General features: G+C 44.0%; 1 protein-coding gene across 1 annotated transcript in view; it reads right to left on the bottom strand.

Moving 5' to 3' along the window:
- Positions 1-23,600, bottom strand: part of FER1L6 (fer-1 like family member 6) — a 213,514-nt gene that overhangs the window by 164,178 nt on the left and 25,736 nt on the right. The window contains exon 2 of the mRNA XM_005564037.5: positions 5,455-5,537. Coding sequence (XP_005564094.3) covers positions 5,455-5,537 — 83 coding nt within the window. The remainder of the gene's footprint in view (positions 1-5,454; positions 5,538-23,600) is intronic.

Below are 23,600 nucleotides of genomic sequence, written 5' to 3'. Positions count from 1 at the left end.
ATTGTATGGTTTAAGTTAACAAAAGACATGTTTCAAGTCATGGCCTTGCCGCAGTGGAACTTCAGATGCATCATCTATTCTCTGAGCCTCATTAGCAAAATCTGATGTGCATGAGCATCATCTAGGAAGCTGCTAAAATGCAGATTCTGATTCAGTAGGTCTGGGTGGGGCCCAAGATTCTACGTTTCTTTTTATTTTAATTTTTTTGGAGACAGGGTCTTACTCTGTCTCCCAGGCTGGAGCTGGAATGCAGTGGCAAAATCTCAGCTCACTGCAGTTTTGAATTATTAAGCTCAAGGACCCTCCCGCCTCAGCCTCCTGAGTAGCTGGGACTACAGGCACACCCCATCACACCCAGTGAATTTTGTCTTGTTAACATTTTTTTGTAGAAATGAGGGGGTCTCTCTATGTTGCACAGGTTGTCTCAAACTCCTGGGTGCAAGCAAATCTCCCACCTTAGCTTTCCAAAGTGCTGGGATCACAGGCATGAGCTACCATGCCCAGATAAACTCTGCATTTCTAACAGCTAGATGCCAGACAAGGTTATTCCTGCCGTCTGCAGGTCAATTTTGAGTAGCAATGTGTGATTTTCTGAAAAGATGGCCAGTCCTACTCTCTGAAGCCTGTAAATGTTACCTTATTCAGAAAAAAGGTCTTTGCTGATGTGATTACATTAAGAGTTTTGAGATGAAGTGATCCAGGTGAACCCTAATTGCAGTCACCTGTATCCTTAAGGGAGATTTTTGCATAGCCAAAAGAAAAAAAAAATGGGGGGCAATGTGACCATGGAGGCAGAGATTGCTCCATGCCACAGCAATGCTGCCACAACCAGAAGCTAGAATTGGCAACCAACAGATTCTCTGGAAGGAGTGAGGCCTGTGATTTTGGCCCAGTGATACTGATTTCCAGCATCTGGCCTCCATAACTGAGAGAACACATCTGTCTTCTTCTAAGTTACTGAGTTAGTGGTAGCTTGTGACACACTAGTCTAGGAAGGATCAGTTTCCTAGGAAGCCCTAGGAAACAGTACACACGCATTAGGAAACTTAAATGAACAGATAATAAACATATTCCTTAGAATCTTTTCCTCTCCACCCTAGATTCTAATTTAATTCATCTGGAATGTTGCTCGAGATTGTTGAAATTCCCCAGGTGATCCTAGATGTACAGTAAAGCCTGAGAACCGCTTCTCAACCAGACTTTCGGCAAAAACGAGAGTGGCTGAGCCTTCCTAATAAACCGAGAGACTCTGCATGATGTGGTTCAAAGACCTGAATCCAAAAGATTTGGGTTCAAATTCCAGTCCTTCCACTTTCTAGTTCTATGATTTGAAGGAGTTACTTCTCTCAGCCCCGTTTTCCTCATCTGTAAAACAAGGCAAGGTTAACATCATTTACCCCCACAGGTTTGTCAGGAAGATTAAACAATCTGTATGAAGCCCTTAGGTTTATACAGGGTCCATGGTAGACATTCAAGTCTATGGATTCCCAGTTGCATGACTTGAACAAGTCACCCAGAATTTCTTGGCATTTTTTTTCCTTGCCCATAAAACAAAAGAAATGGGCAAGAAAAGTGGTTTTAAAATTTGTTAAAGCAACAGAATCCTTTTATAAATGTAACTTGATATGGAACTTCAGTATATAACACAAGCCTGTTTATATCACACTGTTTTATGTTCCATGGAATGGAATGCGGACAGGGGCTTCCTGCAGACTGTCACAGCCACCACCTTCAGACACTCCTGAAGCCATGGTTCAGAATCCCAGGGATCCAGGGGACTCACCTTTCAAACCCATCCATTTAATACTTTCTAAAGTACCTTCCAGCTTTGATGCATGTTGGTTCTCTGATTTTAAACAGCAAACCACACACAACAGTACTGCATCCGAAGAAACACAGCCATGTCCAGGGAGCTCATGCACATAGACCAGGCCTTGTAGGTGCTCAGTAGCTACAGAGGGGATCTCTGCATGCATGGAAGTCTGCTTTTATTACCCTTTCACTCAGGAAATAAAGACAAGCCCAACACTACAGAGCTGACAGAAGGAATGCCAGTGTCTGGCTGTGCTCCCTGAAGCAGCAAGACAAAATACCTGCTCCCCTCCTTGACTGCAAGGGCCTTCAGGCTGGGCCTTGCTGTCAAGTTTCAAGTTTCCAGTGAACATTCAAAGACACTTTACATATGCAAGAAAAGGTGCTAGGTTAGATGCTGAGGATGCAGGAATTAGCAAATCACGTACACCTCCCTCTAGGGGCATACATTCTGTTCATTCTGGAGGGTGAGACAGACCTCGAGGTAGAAAGGCAGTCAGCTAAAGCTTCTTGTACAGCATTCATTCACTAATTTATTGAGTTACTACTTTGTTCTCTTCAGTCTCTCACCGTGGAGCATCCAGGATGACCTTATAGACAACAGATCGTGTCACTTTTCTTAAAACCCCTTAATGGCTTTCCATTGCAGTTAGAATAAATCTGAAGTCCATATACAATCTGCAATTAGAGACCTGCCCCATCTGGTTCTGCCCACGCTTCCTGCCCACGTGGCCCTCTCATCCACTTCATGCACTCTATCCACAAGGCCCCCTTTCAGTTCCATCTAACCTCACAAGCTCTCTGCTGCTTGGAATTTTTCACAGGCATCCCCTCCCCCTGCACTGCTCTCCTCCCTGCCCATCGCCCAGTGGGCTTCCTCTCATCCTTGAAGTTGTAGCTTAAATGTTACCTCCCCGGAGAATTCTTCTCTGCCTGCACTGAGAGACTCCCCAGCAGCCCACTGTCTGTTTTGGGGTTGTTTTTTTTTAAATAGCACTTTTCTCAACTTGCAATGCCATTAATTACCTCAGCCATAGTCCCAATAGGTAACAGATGGTATAATCAGAGTAAGATGATTTGAGGACGTTTTACAAAGACGTTTGTGTAGGAATACCACAAAGGGTCTTGTCATCATCTGGGGCTCGCAACAGCCAAGCTGTTGCCACTCCTAGGCACCCTGCAAAATTAGCAGAGAGAGCGAGCAGCTACCGGAACCCCGAAGGAAAGGAAGTCTGGTGGGGTCAGCCTCCCTGTGAGGAGCAGTGACCCTCCTGTAGGTGAGGGACAGGGTCACCTGGAGCCTGACTCATGCTCCTCCCTCCCACACCTCCTGCTGGGGCACCCCATTGGCCACAGCCAGCCCAAAGGCAGAGGGTAACAGACCTGGTCCATGCCCCCATAGAGGACAGAGAGCAGCTGGCTAAGGGTGGAGAATAGATCCAGAGGGGCAAATAGAAAAGTCCTGCACAGAGCTGTCCTCCCCTCGGACCATCCAGTCTTTGCGATTAGATTCCTAGAATTTAGCCCAGGGCTGACACTTAGACATTCCACTAATACATTTTGAATAAATGAGCAAATGGATGATTGTGAGAGGTACCCAATAACTATTTGTTGTGTAACTAATGGCTAGGTTAGGGTAGGGTAAAGAGAATTTTAAGAATTTAAGATGTAACTACGATGCCTCAAAATACACAGATAAAAAAAGCAAGAGACTTAGAAAGTTTCCAAACATTTCACCCCAAAAAGCCATAACTTTCCAGGCCAGGTCAAGAAGGCAAGACCAAAGTCTCTGTTCTGTGGGCTTTGTTTCTTCAGTCTCCCACAGGGCTGGCCTGTGGACAGCAGGATGGATGCTGTTTGCTTTCTAGGAAGGGCCGGGTTCCTCCCTGCGCTGTTTGCTTTGTGGGCTGCAGACTCTAGAATGAGCCACAGGAGCAAACTCCTCCTCTGAAATGCCTGTGGTCAACTGCCCTAGGTATCAGCTAGCTTCTCAGGGAGGGCTCTTAACTGGTGGCCGCCCGTGGGGTAGGAAACCCAGGCTCTGATGTAAGACTCACCTGGGATCAGGAGCCAGCTTCTCCACTTACTAGCTGTGTGACTTGGGGCAAACCACTTGCCTTCTCTGAACCTCTGTTATCAAATGGGGGCAACAGAATCTACTTTTCAGAGTCATGAACAATATATGTGAAGAAAAAGCAGCAGAGACCTATTAAATGTGTCATAAATACTAGTTTTCATAAGGTCCTAGAGGGAAAGGACTATGCCTGATTCGACCTTGTGTCACAAGGCCTACCACAGTGTTATAGTTTCAAAGACACCAGGAATAACCCCAAAGTCTTTTCCACCCACTCCCTGGTACAGTTTCACTGAATCAACAGGAACTTTTAAGCCTTAAGCCTTGTCCCCACTGAAAATGCAATGTCCCTCATTGTCAATCCAAGGCTCTTAATCATTATCAATACCTGTGTGTAAATGAGTTTCCATACTTTTCTACCATAAGGATAGGTTCTACCTGAGGGCAAGGAGTGAAGTTGTTACAACATATGGCTACAGGACATCTGCAGTAGATGGCAGTGCAGCAGGCCCCCCAGGAGACAAGAGGGGTGAATTAACGAGACCCACGGTACAATTTTGATTTAGGAATGGTCCAGAAAACTAGCCTTGAGCTGGTTTTTAATCAAGGCTATGCAGCAGGAGAAGTCTCCAGAGGACCACCCCATCTGTCCACTTGGAAACCATTGATCCAATTTGATTCAACAAACACTGAAGATCTACCCAATGCTGGGCCTGGCCTCTACGGATGCAGTTCATGCTATAAACTCAAGACTTTGCCCTGTTGGAGAAGGAAGTAGCCCATTCTAAGAGCAGAAAGTGAGATAGCCTGGATTTACATCCCAACGCTGTTGCTTCCTGGCTGTGTACCTCCCATGCTCAGGGCCGGCCGGCTTCATGGATATGTGGTCTGTGCAGCCATACAGGACCCCAAGCTCAGAAGAACCTCATTGCACTTGGCTTAAGCTCTGCTGTCACCATCTTGACACTTTTAATAACTCCTTAACAACCGCTGTGCATTTTTATTTTTCATGGGGCCTTGCAAATGCTGCAGCGTCTCTTCCACACGTTATTTACTCTCTCTGCATCACTGTAAACTCATTTGTAAAACCGAGGTGACAATACCTACTGGGAATCAGTGGAAGGATTCAATGAGATGATGTGTGTGAAGCCTCCCCCACAGTAGCTGCGATCCTCTTATTTTCAAATTCCTGCTTGATCCTCCCCACAGCTGTGTGAGATCAGCCCAGCAACCCGCATCATGACATTAGACAAAGGAGAAGCTGAGACTCAGAGCCACCCATCCTAGGTCACAGGACAAATAAGAACAGAAACAGAGTTTGAACCCTGCTGCTGCTTTCTCACGGGGACCCCTTCCATCCCCACTCACCTGTTTGGCCCAGATGACCAAGGGCCTTGGGGGTTATCTTGGGTCCACACCTGGGACTGGCAAGACCTAAAGGGTCAGGGGGCGGCACACTCACACTCCCCCTCACTCCCATTGAGAGGGAAATGCATTTTCAGCCAAGCAGGGGTCCGCTCTGTGACACTCACAGGCCCCAGTGGTCAGCGCCCCACCCCCAGCCTCACCTTTCGCAGCCTTGTTGGCTAGGATTAACCCCTTCTCTGCCTTATTTCTCTTCTTCTTCAGCTTCAGCCCAAACATCCCCTTTCTGAAAGAAGAAAAAAAAGAAACAATAATAAAAACTGAGTCATTCAGGTGTGTTAGGAGAAGGTAGACACACAAACACACCGAGCTTCATGAAGGCCATCAGCCTCCTCATCCACCCAGGATGGGGGCAAAAGACAAGTGTCAGGGGCACCCAACAAGCTCTCCAGGGAGCTCTCCTTTTGCAGAAACCACAAAAATCCCCCCCCAAATTGGAATCGTAAGGTCCACCTGGAATTGCATGTAGGTGAGGCAAACTGAATACTAATAGCACTAGCTGACATTTCTGTTTCTCCTGGCTCACCAGGCACTCTGCTAGGCATAAAAAAGCAGTCACATTGTTTAATCACCACAGCAAACCTCTCCTGCCCATCTTGCAGATGAGGAGCCAAGGCCCAGAGAGGCCAGGCAATGTTTCTAAGGTCACACAGTTCTGAACAACAGAGCTACCACTGGATCCCAGGCCTGCCCGATTTTAAAGTCCAGGGTCTAACCACTGGGCAACCGCAGCCTGTCTGCTCCCTTCAGCAGAGTGAACACTGTTACCAGACCTGGGCTCTCGAGACCAAGGTCAAGAAGGCCTGGAACTTGCTGAGGTCCCACCACAAGCGCACAGCTCAGCTGACACATGGCACTTGCCCAAAATGTCCCCTGCTATTATCATTAGCCATGAGCAGGAAGCCATTTCTAAGCCTTTCTCCCCACCCTCCACCTGCCCCCAGATGGAGTCTTGCTCTGTTGCCCAGGCTGGAGCACAGTGGTGTGATCTCAGCTCACTGCAACCTCTACCTCCCGGGTCCAAGCAATCCTCCTGCCTCAGCCTCCCAAGTATCTGGGATTACAGGGGCCCGCCACCATGCCTGTAAGCCTCCTTCTCATCACAGGAAGCTCCCCAGTCCATGGTCTCTGACAGATAAGAGCATTCCTAATGCTCTGCCAGCCTCCCACAGAACCCCTTTTTGAGCTAGGGGACTGCTGAGAACAGGGCTCTGGGACACAGACGGATGAAACTGGGCTGGAGGAAAAGTCCTGGCCTTGACGCAGGCAGACTGGCCAGCCTTGGAAAGAGGAGAGGAAGGAACAAGGAAGTGAACATTTGGAGGCAAAGGGAGGAGATGGCAGCAAAGGCTCAAACCTCATTGAGTGAACATCTGTGGGCCTGGAACGTGAAAGGCAGTGGAACAATCACGGTCTCCCATTTTGCTTGTATGTTTAGGACTTAGGATGTGTGGAGTGCAGTACTTAAGATCAGCCTCCACAGTCGGACTGCCTAGATTCTAATCCCAGCACTATCTCTGCAACTTTCAACAAGTCACTTAGTCTCTCTAACCTTCAGAGTCCTCAGGTGTGAAATGAGATAATAAACGGAAAGCATTTAGCACAGTACCTGGAACATACTATCTGCTCAATAAACCTTAATTATTCTTATTGTCCTAAGGGTAAGATTAAGACCAGTGAGTGGAAGGCACTAGGAGATAGATGTTCACTCAACTCTTTCACTTATTCTATTCACTTATTTGCTCACTTATTCTATGTATGTCCTGCTTTAATTCAGATAAGGAATTAAGGAGCCCCCACATCAGTGCTGTCTGAACAGTGGAGTGAACTGCTTTGGGAGGAAATGAGGTTCCCATTACTGGAGGTGTGCAAGCAGAGGTCTGAACACCACTGTTAAATGATGTTGTAGGGAAGACAAGCATCAGAAGGGGGGACTGGCCTAGGGGAATTCAGGGGTCCTTTGAGACCATGAGATACATTAGGATGGAAAGAATGGACTCTGAAAGCTCCCAGATGTGGACAGGACCCCGAACTCCTTGGGTAAGACCAGTACCTGCCTGCGCCTCAGTTTCCTCCTGTGTATAATGGAAATAACTGCTCTATAGGATTGTTGTGAGAATAAAATGAGGTAACGTAGCAAAGCACCTAAGACAGCATCTGGGATATAGAAAGTGCTAAATAAGTGCCCTTGTTGGAGGTAGCATTTTCCCCTTTGATTTGCCATCATCCTCTGATGAGAACATCATCCTATGTCTCCCAGCAATCTCTGGAGAACATACAGAAGGACGACTTCCAATAACAGTTTTCACTATTCTGTTTTCAAGGGATGCTTCCCAAGCCAGGGACCTAAAGCCAGTACCTTCCCAACCCTGAGTCGGCATTTGTGGTCCCCAGGTGCCCCCTGCCATGAGCAGTTCAAAGATGCAGAATCTCACGTTCCTGGGAACCTGGCCAATGGGCTCTGGAGGCTGCTTGAAGCAGCTAAATGACTTCCATCCACAAATAGGGAGTTGCTAATAATAAAAGACAGTATCTGCCAAAGGAGACATAAGGTTCCTTTCGGGAGCTGACATCCTCGTCATGGGTGGCCTCAGCCTTCTGAGTTCTCCTGTAGGTAAGCCAGTGCCTGAGGCACTGGGGCATGGCTGAAGATGCTGTCATGGGCCGGGGAAAAGGAAGAGATGACCCACCTCATAAAGATAGGCACCCCTGCCCTTCTGAAACCGAGAGCTCTGGACCCTGCTGCCCATTGGAGTCACCTAAGGAAGTTTACAAAAGTACTGATGTCTCAAACCAACTTCAGAGATTTTTAGTTACTCTAGGGCAGACCCAGTGTTGAGAAGCAGTGGTCTAGGCACAGCTCAGGCCTCCTGAAGAGTAAGTAAAATAAACTTCCAGGAATGCCCAAAGGATTTACAACCAGCGTGGCCCTCTTGGGTGGGCTGATGTTAGTATCACAAACACACAAGGTTGTTTGCCTGAAACTGTGAGTCAGTCATCAAGGGCACACCCAGCATGACTCCCAGCATGAAAAGGTTTCTTAATGAAAATTGATTTCTTCTCCACAGCCTTGTGTCGTCAAGCAGTAAGAGGAGGCATGGCTCACCAGCCCAGAACGATCTGCCACTGGCAGATCAGGCGGTAGAAAATGAACCCGTTACACAGGGCTCAACTCGGGCACCTGCCTGAATTCATTGTTAGCTCTAGAATTTGGGGTTGGATACTTAACTCAGATGCATATTTCTTCCCATGTGACACAAGGACATTTCTTACCCAATTCACAGGGTGATATTAAAATAGAAAACAATGTTTGTCAAGTGTAAAGTATGCTACAAAGTGTCACAATATTGATAACAAGGAAATGTGAGTTTGAACTTTTGTTTTGTTTTGTTTTTGTTTTTTGAGACAGAGTCTCGCTCTGTCGCCCAGGCTGGAGTGCAGTGGCGTGACCTCAGCTCACTGCAAGCTCCGCCTCCCAGGTTTACACCATGCTCCTGCCTCAGTCTCCTGAGTAGCTGGGACTACAGGCACACACCGCCACACCCGGCTAATTTTTTGTATTTTTAGTAGAGACGGGGTTTCACTGTGTTAGCCAGGATGGTCTCAATCTCCTGACCTTGTGATCCGCCTACCTGGGCCTCCGAGTTTAAAATATTTTTACACCTGTATAAAGCACTCGCTATGTGCCAGGAACATCATTTTACACACATTGTCTCCTAGGATCTCCACAGCATACCATGAGGAAGATGATATTATGATGCTTTCTGACAAAGGAGGGGCTTTCAGGGGTTTCCAGACAATGTATTGGGATCAACCATCAAATCAGGAAGACTTACCTGGTAAGTCACTAGGCAGCTGCCACCACATCCCTGACCTCCTCTACTCTGTAGAGAATTCCAGCATGAGAACCCTCCCACTTCACAAAAAGTATGGGGCTTTCTGGTTTAGGATCATAATATCTTCCCAGCGTCATCCCCAAGAAAAGGCAAGAGGTACACAGGAACCCCCATACCAACCTGGTCTCCTCAGGGTGAAAGCTACTGCGACTCCGATATCTGTATCCAAACAATAAGAGTATTAAATGAGGTATGTGTTAGATTTACTCAGCACGTTCAGGTGGCATCACTCAGTGTTTAACCATAGGGCCTGCACTGCAGGGAGGCAGCCAGCCTGGCATAAGAAAGGGGGACTGGACTGCTTGAGTGTGGGTCTCGTGCAGGCCATTTTCTAACTATGTCACTGGAGCTGGCCCTGGGACCTCTCTGAGCTCCAGGCTCCTCTTCGTTCCTCTTGTTCAGGAAGTGGCCATAAGGTTAGTTCTGCTTTTTCTCACTGGGATGTTACACATATGACTTTATTGATCCCTCATGCTGAACTAGTAAAAGCTCTACACATAGCTAATTTAATGTCATGTCCGTGGCTCGGCAGAGCCAGGATTAGAAAATTGCTTGCAGCCAGAGTTGCCATGTGTTCTCCCACTTGTGTCACCAGATTCCCCTTCTGCAATCACCTTCTCCACCTTCACTGCAGAATGGAGGCAGCTCAGGCCAAATGGCCAAACACTAAGTTACTTGTGTCAACAGCATGCCCAGTACTGGCCCATGCTGCTCTCTTCTCTACCTAAGAGGACTCAGGATGCAGGTTACCCGCGCACCTCACCTTCCAAACCCAAAACCATAATACCCAGTATGGGGCGGGGGGTGGGGGGGACTTCAGCTGAGAATTTATTTATGCGAAATCATTACAAACTAAAAACTATATCTATATATTTGATGAGTTCTTTTCATCCAAAGAATAAATTTGTATATAATGAGGTCTATCTTAAAAACAAAACAAAATCACAAAATTTTTCCACCATTCAAAGGTTATCTAAAGAGCCTTTGGGTAAGGTCCCAGTAGCCTGCTGGGAAATACCTTCTTGAGGATGCTCTAACTGGGTCCTCATCTTTCTAAGACTGGGATATATTCATTAACGGCAAACCACTACACATAGAAGCGGCTGTGTTGCAGAATTCAATAGAAATTGTTAAAATATAAAACCATGTGACACCCTGCCTTGCCATGCCTCTGTAAGTCTCTCTTTCCATGATCTTCTTATCAAAACTTACTTATTCAATGTTCTAGTTCGTTAAGGCAATGATACCCCAACTTTGGCTACACATCTAATCCATATGGGGGTAGCTTTCTAAAACTGCCCCACACTTGACCAGATCCCATCCCCAAGAGTATGATTTCACTGGTCAGTGATGGGACCAAGGCTCAGTGGTTTTTAAGCTCCCCTGGTGATTCTAATGTGCAACAGGTTTCCAAACCCTTGTGGTTAAGTAGACAGTACCGATGAGCTATCCTCTCAAAGAGAAACCTAAAGGAAATTTAAAAGAAATTCTTAATCAAAAGGAATGATTAAATGTATTAAATTCCGAATCTTTAGTAGATACATTTGGGTACACTGCACTTTACAATCCACCTCCACTTCCTTTCCACTCAACCTCAACCCCTGCAATTAGCCCACAAAATTGGCTACCTTCTCTACTTATACACAGGATTAGCTCAGCCTTGGAGGAACAGAATGCTCAGGTTCAGGAGAAAAACAACAATCCTCTTCTGGATCAAAAATGTCTCAAGCAAGGCTAATGGCCTGAATGGATGGGCCCTGGCTCCCAGTCTCACGGGAAGCAGTTCATTCTTGCCTAATGTGTTTTGAAATCCTTTTATCTCGTTGTGATAGTAGGTGGATGTTTCTGTGTTAGCCCCTCATTTTGCACATTATAGTCTCCTCAACCACTATAATCAGCTTCAAATATCACAACTCAACAGTGATCGAGAATCTTAATATTTCACCTGCAAGAGTCAGCTGCGTCTAGGAAATACACCTCCAAGGATGCTAATTAATTTCTCTTCCTGTGGCTTCTCTGAACCAAGAATGACTCAGGAATAATTCAGAGCCCCACTGTGTAAAGCCCATCCCCGTTAAGCCAGCCTCTCGTAGCCCTTCAGAGAAATTTGCTAAGTGTTCGAGGGCAAAATGGCAAGAGAGCAAGGCTGTAGGACTGCCCCAGGAAAATGGAGGCCTTCTTCTTGCATGCTTCCTGCCCACGCTGGGGCATGCCAACAATGCCCACGATAGAAAGAATCCTCCAAGGGTTGGGGGATCTTTTTCAGCCTGGGGTCACTGGCCTCCATCTTCTCCTGCTCCTCGCCCTCTACAGCTAAGCATCAGCACATCACACATGATGGGGCTGTTTAAAGTGCGAGGAAAATAGAAAAACAAATATTGGCAAGTCAACAATGCAGTACAGATAGGACTACTAGATGCCCCCACTGCAGCCTAAAACTTCCTCTTGCCTGGGCCCCTAACAAAATGGTTCGTCTTTCCTATTCCATCTTCTTTATATCCAGGTGAATTAAAGCCCTACTCTTCATTCTCCTAAACATCAAGAAATCAACCTTTAAGCCAAAAATAGACTACAGACCACTTCTCAGCACTTGGAATAAGCAGATCTTTCTCCCTTTGTCCCAGCATAAATGAATCTTCAAACTCCCATCTTTTTTAGGCTTTCTGCTTTTTCTTCACTCCCCAAACCTTCTTCCTCCCATATATTGCTTGATTATCTTTTGGTGGAATTATTAGAATTTGGCATTAGGTTTACATTCCTCACTTGGGAAGGGTTAAGGTCCAAAGCTCTTATTCCCATATGGTCTTTCTTCCTTTGGGTCTACCTGCCCACAGAACATTTGTATTCTACTTTCTGCTCTGCTGTGCAAGTGGAAATAACCACTGAGCAGGGCTTCTCCTCCCTGCAGCTGAGTGGGCAAGTCCATCTGATTCAGAGGGAAGTATTCGAAAATCAATCTGGACTCTAGTCCAAGCAGCTTCCTCAAATTGAGCTTCACCAGCAATTGAGGTAATATTTTGATCCTTAGTGGATGTCTGGGTTTCTTTCTCAATTGGTTTTGAATGTCTAGGGTAAAGAAAAGGGTATGGTTATAACCTCAGGAACACCAATACACTGACTAATAACAGATTTTATTACAAATGGGAATCATTAAACTTCCTAAACTTACTAAGAGAGGATCTATGAAATTCCTCTGAACCTCATTTTTTTTTTTTTTTTTTGATGCTGTGGACATTAAAAATAGGAGAATGGGTACTATGTTAAACTAAATTAAACTACTACCTTTGCTGCAGGATTGTCAGAGCCTTGTACACTGTGACTCTCCAAGAGGGTGCTGTTGTATTCAGACTTTTCCAAATGGGTTTGAGCACCACAACTTTATCATTAAACATCTATTAATATCTTCAAGAACAATACTTAGTAGTGCAGAGAAGGAGAATCCTGACAACTTTCAGTGTTCTTTTTTCTTTTGAAGCTTTCCTGAGATGAGCAATGATCAAGGATGACTGGGGAAATGGAGGAACTCAGGACATCTCTCCCATGCATTCCCTCCTCTGTGTCCACAAGGCTCCTGGTGCTAGTTCAAACTTCACTGTTCTGTTCTGCTTCTGTTCTGCTTCTGTTCTCTCCCTCCTGAAACCTACTCTCTATTCCACAGCCATCTTTGCAAATCAGAAGAACAGAGAATTTTCTGAATCTCACAAACAATATTTACAAAAGTCCTTGAGTCAGTATCATACCAATATAATAAAATATCATATCATATCATATCAGTACACAATGTAAATTGTCCTCTGATATTAAAAAAAAAAAAAGGAGACAGGATGCCTGCTACTTCCCTTCTATTTAACATTGCACTGGAGGCCCTGACCAACTCAATAGTGTCTGTCTAGTTAAATTAGTAACTGAATTTAGCAGGATACCTGGAATCTCTGGGACACATTTAAAGCAGTGTGTAGAGGGAAATTTATAGCACTAAATGCCCACAAGAGAAAGCTGCAAAGATCTAAAATTGACACTCTAACATCACAATTAAAAGAACTAGAGAAGCAAGAGCAAACACATTCAAAACCTAGCAGAGGCAAGAAATAACTAAGATCAGAGCAGAACTGAAGGAGATAGAGACATAAAACACCCTCCAAAAAATCAATGAATCCAGGAGCTGGTTTTTTGAAAAGATCAACAAAATTGATAGACTGCTAGCAAGACTAATAAAGAAGAAAAGAGAGAAGGATCAAATAGACACAATAAAAAATGATAAAGGGGATATCACCACCAACCCCACAGAAATACAAACTACCATCAGAGAATACTACAAACACCTCTATGCAAATAAACTAGAAAATCTAGAAGAAATGTGTAAATTCCTGGACACATACACCCTCCCAAGACTAAACCAGGAAGAAGTTGAATCCCTGAAGAGACCAATAATAGGCTCTGAAATTGAGGCAATAATTACTAGCCTACCAACCAAAAAAGTCCAGGACCAGGCAGATTCACAGCTGAATTCTACCAGAGGTACAAGGAGGAGCTGGTACCATTCCTTCTGAAACTATTCCAATGGATAGAAAAAGAGGGAATCCTCCCTAACTCATTTTATGAGGCCAACATCATCCTGATACCAAAGCCTGGCAGAGACACAACAACAAAAAAAGAGAATTTTAGACCAATATCCCTGATGAACATCAATGCAAAAATCCTCAATAAAATACTGGCAAACTGAATCCAGCAGCACATCAAAAAGCTTATCCACCATGATCAAGTGGGCTTCATCCCTGGGATGCAAGGCTGGTTCAACATACACAAATCAATAAATGTAATCCAGCATATGAACAGAACCAAAGACAAAAACCACATGATTATCTCAATAGATGCAGAAAAGGCCTTCGACAAAATTCAACAGCCTTTCATGCTAAAAACTCTCAATATTAATGGGTATTAATGGGACATATCTCAAAATAATAAGAGCTATTTATGGCAAACCCACAGCCAATATCATACTGAATGGGCAAAAACTGGAAGCATTCCCTTTGAAAACTGGCACAACACAGGGATGCCCTCTCTCACCACTCCTATTCAACACAGTGTTGGAAGTTCTGGCCAGGGCCATCAGGCAGGAGAAAGAAATAAAGGATATTCAATTCGGAAAAGAGGAAGTCAAATTGTCCCTGTTTGCAGATGACATGATTGTATATTTAGAAAACCCCATTGTCTCAGCCCAAAATCTCCTTAAGCTGATAAGCAACTTCAGCAAAGTCTCAGGATACAAAATAAATGTGCAAAAATCACAAGCATTCCTATACACCAATAATAGACAAACAGAGAACCAAATCATGAGTGAACTCCCATTCATAATTGCTTCAAAGAGAATAAAATACCGAGGATCCAACTTACAAGGGATATAAAGGACCTCTTCAAGGAGAACTACAAACCACTGCTCAACGAAATAAAAGAGGACACAAAACAAATGGAAGAACATACCATGCTCATGGATAGGAAGAATCAATATCGTGAAAATGACCATACTGCCCAAGGTAATTTATAGATTCAATGCCATCCCCATCAAGCTACCAATGACTTCCTTCACAGAATTGGAAAAAACTGCTTTAAAGTTCATGTGGAACCAAAAAAGAGCCCGCATTGCCAAGACAATCCTAAGTCAAAAGACAAAAGCTGGAAGGATCATGCTACCTGACTTCAAACTATACTACAAGGCTACAGTAACCAAAAGAGCATGGTACTGGTACCAAAACAGAGATATAGACCAATGGAACAGAACAGAACCTTCAGAAATAATACCACACATCTACAGCCAACTGATCTTTGACAAACCTGACAAAAACAAGAAATGGGGAAAGGATTCCTTGTTTAATACATGGTGCTGGGAAAACTGGCTAGCCCTAGGTAGAAAGCTGAAACTGGATCCCTTCCTTGAAAAATTAATTCAAGATGGATTAAAGACTTAAATGTTAGACCTAAAACCATAAAAACCCTAGAAGAAAACCTAGGCAATGCCATTCAGGACATAGGCATGGGCAAGGACTTCGTATCTAAAACACCAAAAGCAATGGCAACAAAAGCCAAAATTGACAAATGGGATCTAATTAAACTAAAGAGCTTCTGCGCAGCAAAAGAAGGAAACTACCATCAGAGTGAACAGGCAACCTACAGAATGGGAGAAAATTTGTGCAATCTACTCATCTGACAAAGGGCTAATATCCAGAATCTACAAAGAACTCAAACAAATTTACGAGAAAAAAACAACCCCATCAAAAAGAAGGATATGAACAGACACTCTCAAAAGACATTTATGTAGCCAACAGACACATGAAAAAATGCTCATCATCACTGGCCATCAGAGAAAAGAAATCAAAACCACAATGAGATACCATCTCACACCAGTTAGAATGGCAATCATTAAAAAGTCAGGAAACAACAGGTGCTGGAGAGGATGTGGAGAAATAGGAACACTTTTACACTGTTGGTGGGACTGTAAACTAGTTCAACCATTGTGGAAGACAGTGTGGTGATTCCTCAAGGATCTAGAACTAGAAATACCATTTGATCCAGCCATTCCATTACTGGGTATATACCCAAAGGATTATAAATCATGCTGCTATAAAGACACATGCACACATATGTTTGTTGTGGCACAATTCACAATAGCAAAGACTTGGAACCAACCCAAATGTCCATCAATGATAGACTGGATTAAGAAAATGTGGCACATATACACCATGGAATACTATGCAGCCATAAAAAAAGATGAGTTAATGTCCTTTGTAGGGACATGGATGAAGCTGGAAACCATCATTCTCAGCAAGCTATCGCAAGGACAAAATCCAAACACTGCATGTTCTCACTCTCTGTGTGGGAATTGAACAATGAGAACACTTGGACACAGGAAGGGGAACATCACACACCGGGGCCTGTCATGGGGTGGGGGGAGGGGGGAGGGATAACATTAGGAGATATACCTAATGTAAATGACGAGTTAATGGGTGCAGCACACCAACATGGCACATGTATACATATGCAACAAACCTGCACGTTGCACATATGTACCCTAGAACTTAAAGTATAATGATAAAAAAAGTCAATTGTACCTTTTATACCAAAAACAAAGAATTATAAATCAAAATTGTAAATAAAAGATTTTATAATAGCATCAAAATTCAAAAACTCAGGAATAAGTCTAAGAAATACAAATAAGACCTATACTCTGGAAATTACATAATAAGATGAACGAATGAATATTCTATGCTTGTAGATTGGAAACTGCAATGTTAGAAAGAGGTCAAACTTCCCCAGTTTGATTTGGAGATTATTTACTATATTTGCTTTGTAAAAATTTTCAATTCATACACTTAGGATTTGTGAGTATGGCTTTTTATGTTTATATGTTATGCTTCAAGATTTAATTTTTAAAAAGAATAGATTTTCAGACTGAACGCCCTGGCTTTGAGAATCAGTTTAGCCACATGCTAATTATGCAACCTTGAGTAAATCCTTAACCTCGCTGTGCCTCAGTTTCTTCATTTGTAAAATGGAGGATGAGTTATGTCTCTCTTACAGGACGATCAAGGATATCAAATGAGATAATAGAGACAACATACTGTTTGTAAACACTGAAGTGTTACATCCTACACATGTTAATTAAATTTAAAAACCAACTCAACCTACTATGAATGTCTCTTAGGGTTCTCCACACTATAGCCTCAGTTCACCAACGCAGCACTTGACCTTCAAACCCTGTACTCCAGTCTGATGGACAGCTCCTCCTAAACTCATCACACTCTCTTGTCCATGAACCATTGCTCACCGTAGGCCTTCCATTGAAGGCGACTTCTCCAATCTCTACATAGCAATACCCAAATCTTTCTCCTAGGCCCAGCTCAACTGCCTCCTTTGATGTGATATGTTCTCCAATTTTGCAATGGAGCAACAAGTCACTCATTCCTCTGGACTCCGCTAGCACTTTGTTCTTATCTCTATTATATACTTATCACGTGGATCATTACAGTTACTTGAAAAAACAACCTTCTCCTTTATTAGATGCTGAGCTTTTGAAGGCAACAGTCATGCCTAGTTTACATATGCACCCTCAGTATCTAGCACCATGCCTGGCACATAGCAGGGCCCAATGAATGTTGGATTATGGATAGATGAATGGACAGATGGAGTCTACAGACAGAAAGCTCCACAAGAATTCAATGGAAGTTCTTTGGTCCTATTTAAAAATGTATCACATAACAAAAAAAGAGTTAAAATCATTCCAAGTCTCAGAACACAGGCAGAAGATAATAATCCTAATATTAATCTTGGAAATGAGGAGAAAAAGGAAATTATTCACTCTGGGGCCTGAAAAACAATTTGTACTCTGTTAATAGAGCAGCAGCTCTGGCTGTCACCCAGCCTCAGTCTCCATCCATTTTTTAAAATCATTTCCTTTTCTAATGCAACCTCCTTTTTTCTTTCTCTTCATCATACCTACTTTTTTTTTTTTTTGAGACTGAGTCTTGCTCTGTCGCCCATGCCAAAGTGCAGTGGTGGGATCTGGGCTCACTGCAACCTCCACCTCCCAGGTTCAAGTGATTCTCCTGCCTCAGCCCCACAAGTAGCTAGGACTACAGGTGCGTGCCACCACACCCAGCTAACTTTTTGTATTTTTAGTAGAGACAGGGTTTCAACATGTTAGCCAGGATGGTCTCTATCTCCTGACCTGGTGATCTGCCTTCCTTGACCTCCCAAAGTGCTGAGATTAGAGGCGTGAGCCACCGCACCCAGCCCCTAGATACCTTTTATTGGTTGGCTATTTCTCTACAACCAGTCCCTTATGGTCATTCAAAAAAAAGTACACAGAGCCTTGTTGCGTTCCAGGCACTGCACTAGGCCCTGCCATTTTGGTCAAGAAGAGATGAAATAATAAAGTCATTTCTATGTCTGACTTTGTGCAGAATGACTACAGAAGAAAAGGTTGAGTTCAAGTAGGAGTTGGAAAACATTCAGTTGTTTGAATTGGGAAGGATTCTAATAATAAAGTCCAGGTGCCTCCACCAAGGGTTCAGATGTGGGAGGAAGAGAGGGAGGACTGAGTATGTAACCAGGAGGCCCAATGTGGCTACCACCACTCCTCTCATACCTGAGGGGATCCATTTTTATGTTTTACATATTAAGGAGTTTGAATAATATGTGAATAAACTTAAGTTTGAAAGTTTGAAAACCACCAATCAAAACCAACCTGTTCAGCCTGGGCACAGTGGCTCACACCTGTAATCGCAGCACATTGGGAGGCCAAGGCGGGAAGATCACTTGAGGTCAGGAGCTCGAGACCAGCCTGGCCAACATGGCGAAACCCTGTCTCTACTGAAAATACAAAAACATTTAGCTGGGTCTGGTGGTGTATGCCTACAATCCCAGCTAATGAGGAGGCTGAGGCAGGAGAATCACTTGAACCCAGGAGGCAGAGGTTGCAGTGAGCCAAGATCGCCCCACTGCATTCCAGCTTGTGCGACAAAGTGAGACTCCATCTCAAACACAAACTAACTAACTAACCTGTTCATTAAACAGATAGCAAAATTGAGGTCCAGTCTAGAGAAAAGAACGAACCAGTTCAAGGTCATAAAATCTGTTCATTGGAAGAGCTAGTACTTCTGGATGTTCCCTTATCCTGTGTTTAGCCACTAGGAATGCTAAGACCTAAGCAAGCATCAACCCCCCTACAACGCTTCCTCTCTAAACCTAGGCCAGGTGACCTGTGATAACAGATACACTTTGAATCCCATTCAGTCAAAAATTGACTTTTTTTCCAATAGAGTTTCACTTCAGAACTCCTATACATTACATAAAATGTTCCAAGGGGTTAAAAGTGACAGTCTAATTATTTTTCTGTATATACTAAAGATGTATGAAAGGAAGTTCATATCTGTTAAAAGCAAAAGCAGTTCAATGTTGAAAATGAATGACTATGTTATTTCAAATGTGACCTGCAAAGGATCTGACTTTCTTTGCATGTTTGAGTTCTTTAATAGCTTCTATAACCAAGAGGAGGAAAAATTTACTTCACTCAAGCTGATTAGTTCCAAGAATAAAAGCTTTAATTAGCACAGTCAAATGAAGCTCTCTAAATCAGTTAAAACCTGCAATATAATGAGGCAACTCAATGCAATTGCTCACAAACAGCTTCCAATCATCCATACCTCAGACATGACTTTTAAAAAGTCTCCACCAGAAATTTATTGCTTCAGTTTTCATTGATGTCCTGCATAGAAAAAAATTAACCTGAAGGCTCATCTGTCAACCCATGCAATCAAACATAACTTTGAAGGCATTTTGGAGAGGCTTTATAAAATAACTTATCTTCAAGTGAGCCTTTTGTGTGAGATTTACAGGGCCCCCACAACAACAGCATCCCATCAAACCTTCTCTCCCTCTCTGCACCAAGGCTCTGCTCAGGTTCTTTATAAATTACTTTTGCAGAAGCTGAAGTTGGAGCCTCTTGAACAGGGGGAGGAGCTCAATCCTGTCAACTTCTCCAGGAGTCACTATCCTTGAGATTTCAGCCTCAGCTCAGGGTCAAGATGTATTGTTTCCCAAACACACAGGAGCTTCCCAGTCCAGTCCTCTCAGTCTCAACTTGGAAACACAAAAGGAGGTCTAAAGTCATGGCTGGTCTCAGGCCTTGAACTCAGGGAACACAATAAAGATTTGCTACTGAAGATGATAAACTCACCAACTGCACAAACAATGAGGAAAGCTTCATTGATCCCCAATCTATGATGGGAGCAAAATCAGAAATGGAGAAATCCATATATTGCACTTACACATAAACGTGATGCAACACTTCCCGTACCTGCTTAAAAGCTCAGCCTACAGAGAGACATGTGTCACACATGTAAAACAAGGAGAAGGATGGAGCCAAGACCCTGAGTAGATAAATTGTGCCTACAGGTCCTATTCGTACAACGCTTTACACTCCTCCAAGCACTTTGCCATATATGGAACTCTAGCAGAAGCCCTGCGAGGGAAAAGGAGGCTGGCAGTATTTTCACAGCATACTGGGTAAGACACAGGCCCAGGTCTGGTTACCCTCTACCTCATATAGTGTGTGTGACCCAGAGCAAAATGCGTAACTTTTCTATGCTTGTACTTCCTCATCTGTAAGATGGGTATCAACTAGTACCTACCTCATAGAGTGCTAAGGATTGAGAGTGTGTGTGTGTGTGTGTGTGTGTGTGTGTGTGTGTGTGTGTGTGTGTATCACTTAGCTCCTGGCATATGAAAGAAAATAGTTACTATTCTTATTTGAAGACAAGAAAACAGGCTCTGAGAGGTTAGACAACTTGCTCAAAGTTACCCAGTTATGAATTGGCCAAGCTGAGGGCAGAGCTGGGTCTTCTTGTTATTGACTGAATGCTTCTCCTTCTACACCACACTGGGATTGAGCCAATATACAGTTGTTCATTATATATTTGATAATAAAATGAATGACTGTGTGTGTTAAATATATATTAAATATATAATATATATAATAAGATGAATATATTTGTTAAATATATCTAACTAATATATTCATTCATTTTATTATCATTATTCAAGTTGCTCTGGGACAGTCATCATAGCTACCATTCACTGAACATGTAGAATGAGCCATGCATTGGGCTAAAGGCTCTATATACCTTTTTTTCCACTTAATCCTTCCATCAGCCATCTGAATGGGGTGTTTAATCTCTTTTTCAGATAAGGAAATTGTAGTCTAAAAGGTTAAGTAAACTGCCTAAGGTCTCAAGGCTTCAGTAAAACCGTGACCTGTCAGATCTCTCTTCTGTGTTACCTCCCAGATATCCATCACAGCCACCATTTTTCAAGCACCTAGTTAGAGTAGGGTACCATCCAATCCCCACTTACCAAATACAGAACACCTCACCTCAGGAAGGTTAGGGAACTTGCCTAGAGCCACACAGCAGTCTGACACCCAAGCCCAGCCTCTTTGCCCTCTGTCTGCATCCTCACCCATGATGGCCCAGGTTTCTAAGGACAAGCAGAAGAGTGGCATCTCCAAGGGCTTCCAGAAGCCCAGGCTGCAGCAAAGGGTGTGGACAGAGTTCAGTAATGAGAAACAGAGCAACAGACCTCACCTCGACCAGCAAGGCTCCTGACTGTGCCCAGAAGCACTCATACTCACCAGCTCCCTGGACCCCAGGAGGTTGGCCCAGCAGGAAGGGCAGCAGCCACCACTGTCTTGGAAGAAGGAAAGCTCCCCTTGGGAATTCAGCGGTTCAGTGGAGCACAGCAGGCTACCTCCCAGGAAACGCCCTTTCTGTGTGTGTGCGCCTGGCAGCTCCCTATCTCTGTTTGAAATTGAGTGCCCTCTGTTCGGGTTGGCTGCCAGAACCCGACTCTGATCGGCAAACACAGAAGCTCAGAGCAGATCTTGAGAGGAGGGGCCGCCAATAGGTTTTATTTCAAGTCAGGTGCAGGTAATTACAGGTTGATTAAGACTCAAAAGAGCCCCAGCTCCAGACAGTGTCAATGCGCTGGGTCCAGCCACCATCCAGACATACTTGGATTTTCAATCATGTTCACCACCCCCTGCTCATGATTTTACGGTTCATTTCACTACCATGGTTAACATTTATTGAACGCTTTACTTTTGGCAAGTTCTAGCTACCTTTACAAGTGTTATCCTATACAAGCTCCACAACAGCCTTCAAAGGCAGTATTGCTATTGTACCCAATGTACAGATGACAAAACTGAGCCACAGAGAGATTGGCAAGTGCTGGGATTTGAACTGAGGCCACCTGGCCCAGACGCCTGTGCTCTCCAGCCCTCTAGCCTGCCGCCTCCACTCTATGGCATATCTTTGGGACCTGTATTCTGAGGCTATTTCAAAAAGGTAAAGTTTACCAGGGAGAAAAATGAATAAAAGAAGTCATTTGGATGGGTCAAATACCTCTGAAATCACCACCTGTAGTGAACTGAATGGTGGTGCCCCTAAAGATATATCCACATGTTGAAACCTGTGAATGTGTCCGTATTTGCAAAAAGAATCTTTGCAGATATAATTAAGGATCTTGAGAAGAGACTCTCCTGGATTACCTGGTGAACCCTACATCCAATGACAAGTGTCCTTTTAAGATACATAAAAGGAGAAATCACACAGAGAGGAAGACATTGTGAAGATGGAGGCAGAGATTGGAGTGATGCAGCCACAAGACAAGGAACAAAGGAGCCACCAGAAGCTGAAAGAGCCAAGGAAGGATTCTCTCCCATGGTCTTCATGATCCTGCCAACACTTTTGACTTCAGACTTCTGACCTCCAGAAATGTAAGAGGATGATGCTGTTTGAAGCAGCTATGTTTGTGGCACATAGCCAAGGCTGTCCCAGGAAAGGAATACGCTGCCCCTTGTCCATTCCTCTAGCACTTCTTTATGGTGTCATGGAAAAGGAAATGCTGGGCACTCTCCATTGTGTACCTTTGTGTTTTAGGTATAGTGCTGGTACAAGAAGAGGACCTAGCGGTGAGGGCTGAAAGGCCACCCCTGTGGGTCGGCAATTGTGTGGGAGCCTCTAAAGTGCAGAGCACTGAGGTAGGAGGCAGCATGCATTGTGGGGAGGGGTTGGGGAGAAGGTTCTGCAGGTGCAGACTAAGCAGTTAAACAGTAGCTCCCGAGGCAGCCTCATCAACATCCCCCACTGAGCTGCCATCCTCCACTCCATATGTATCATAAAAAGACACACAAAGGAAGGGGCGTGGGCTCAGGGGTTCACAAACAGAGTGGGTTCCCTAGTGCATCCCTTCCTGCATTTTCCATCATGATAGAGTTGATTCCACTCAGAATCAAAGATGGTCAGAGTTGTTGAATTCCAACCTCACATGTTACCACTGGGGGAAGTGATTATTTAAAAGATGAGGTGGTCCAAGGGTACACAGCTGATCATGGCACTGCAAGAGCTGGAACCCCTAATCCGGTACCCACTCAAGGCAGCCAAGCCTCCTTCCCTTGTCTGCTGTTCTTTAATTCTTCACAAAAATAAGATCCCATGGCAACTCTTATCAGAGCTCAATAACCCCACGGGGTCCAAAGCTTTCCAAAGTTCAAATCCCACTTCCCAGAATTTAAGTTTATTTCTCCCTTCATTTTTCTGCAGAATTATATCCTTACCATGATGCTACTGTGTGTGATCCAGATACAGTACACATATCAACAGAAATCATCTCACTACACAGTAGACATTTAATAAAAAGGATTATTGATGGCACAGCACAGGGAAATACCAAATGGGCAACCGTGTAGCCTAATCTCTCTGCTACATCTCCTACTGCATCCCTGTGGTTTGCTCTGTTCTGACCACACCACCTTCCTTCAGTGACTTGACTGGAACATGCTC

Source organism: Macaca fascicularis, chromosome 8 (assembly GCF_037993035.2).
Source record: "Macaca fascicularis isolate 582-1 chromosome 8, T2T-MFA8v1.1".
Classification (NCBI taxonomy): Eukaryota; Metazoa; Chordata; class Mammalia; order Primates; family Cercopithecidae; genus Macaca; species Macaca fascicularis.
This window is presented reverse-complemented; position numbering and strand designations above follow the sequence as displayed.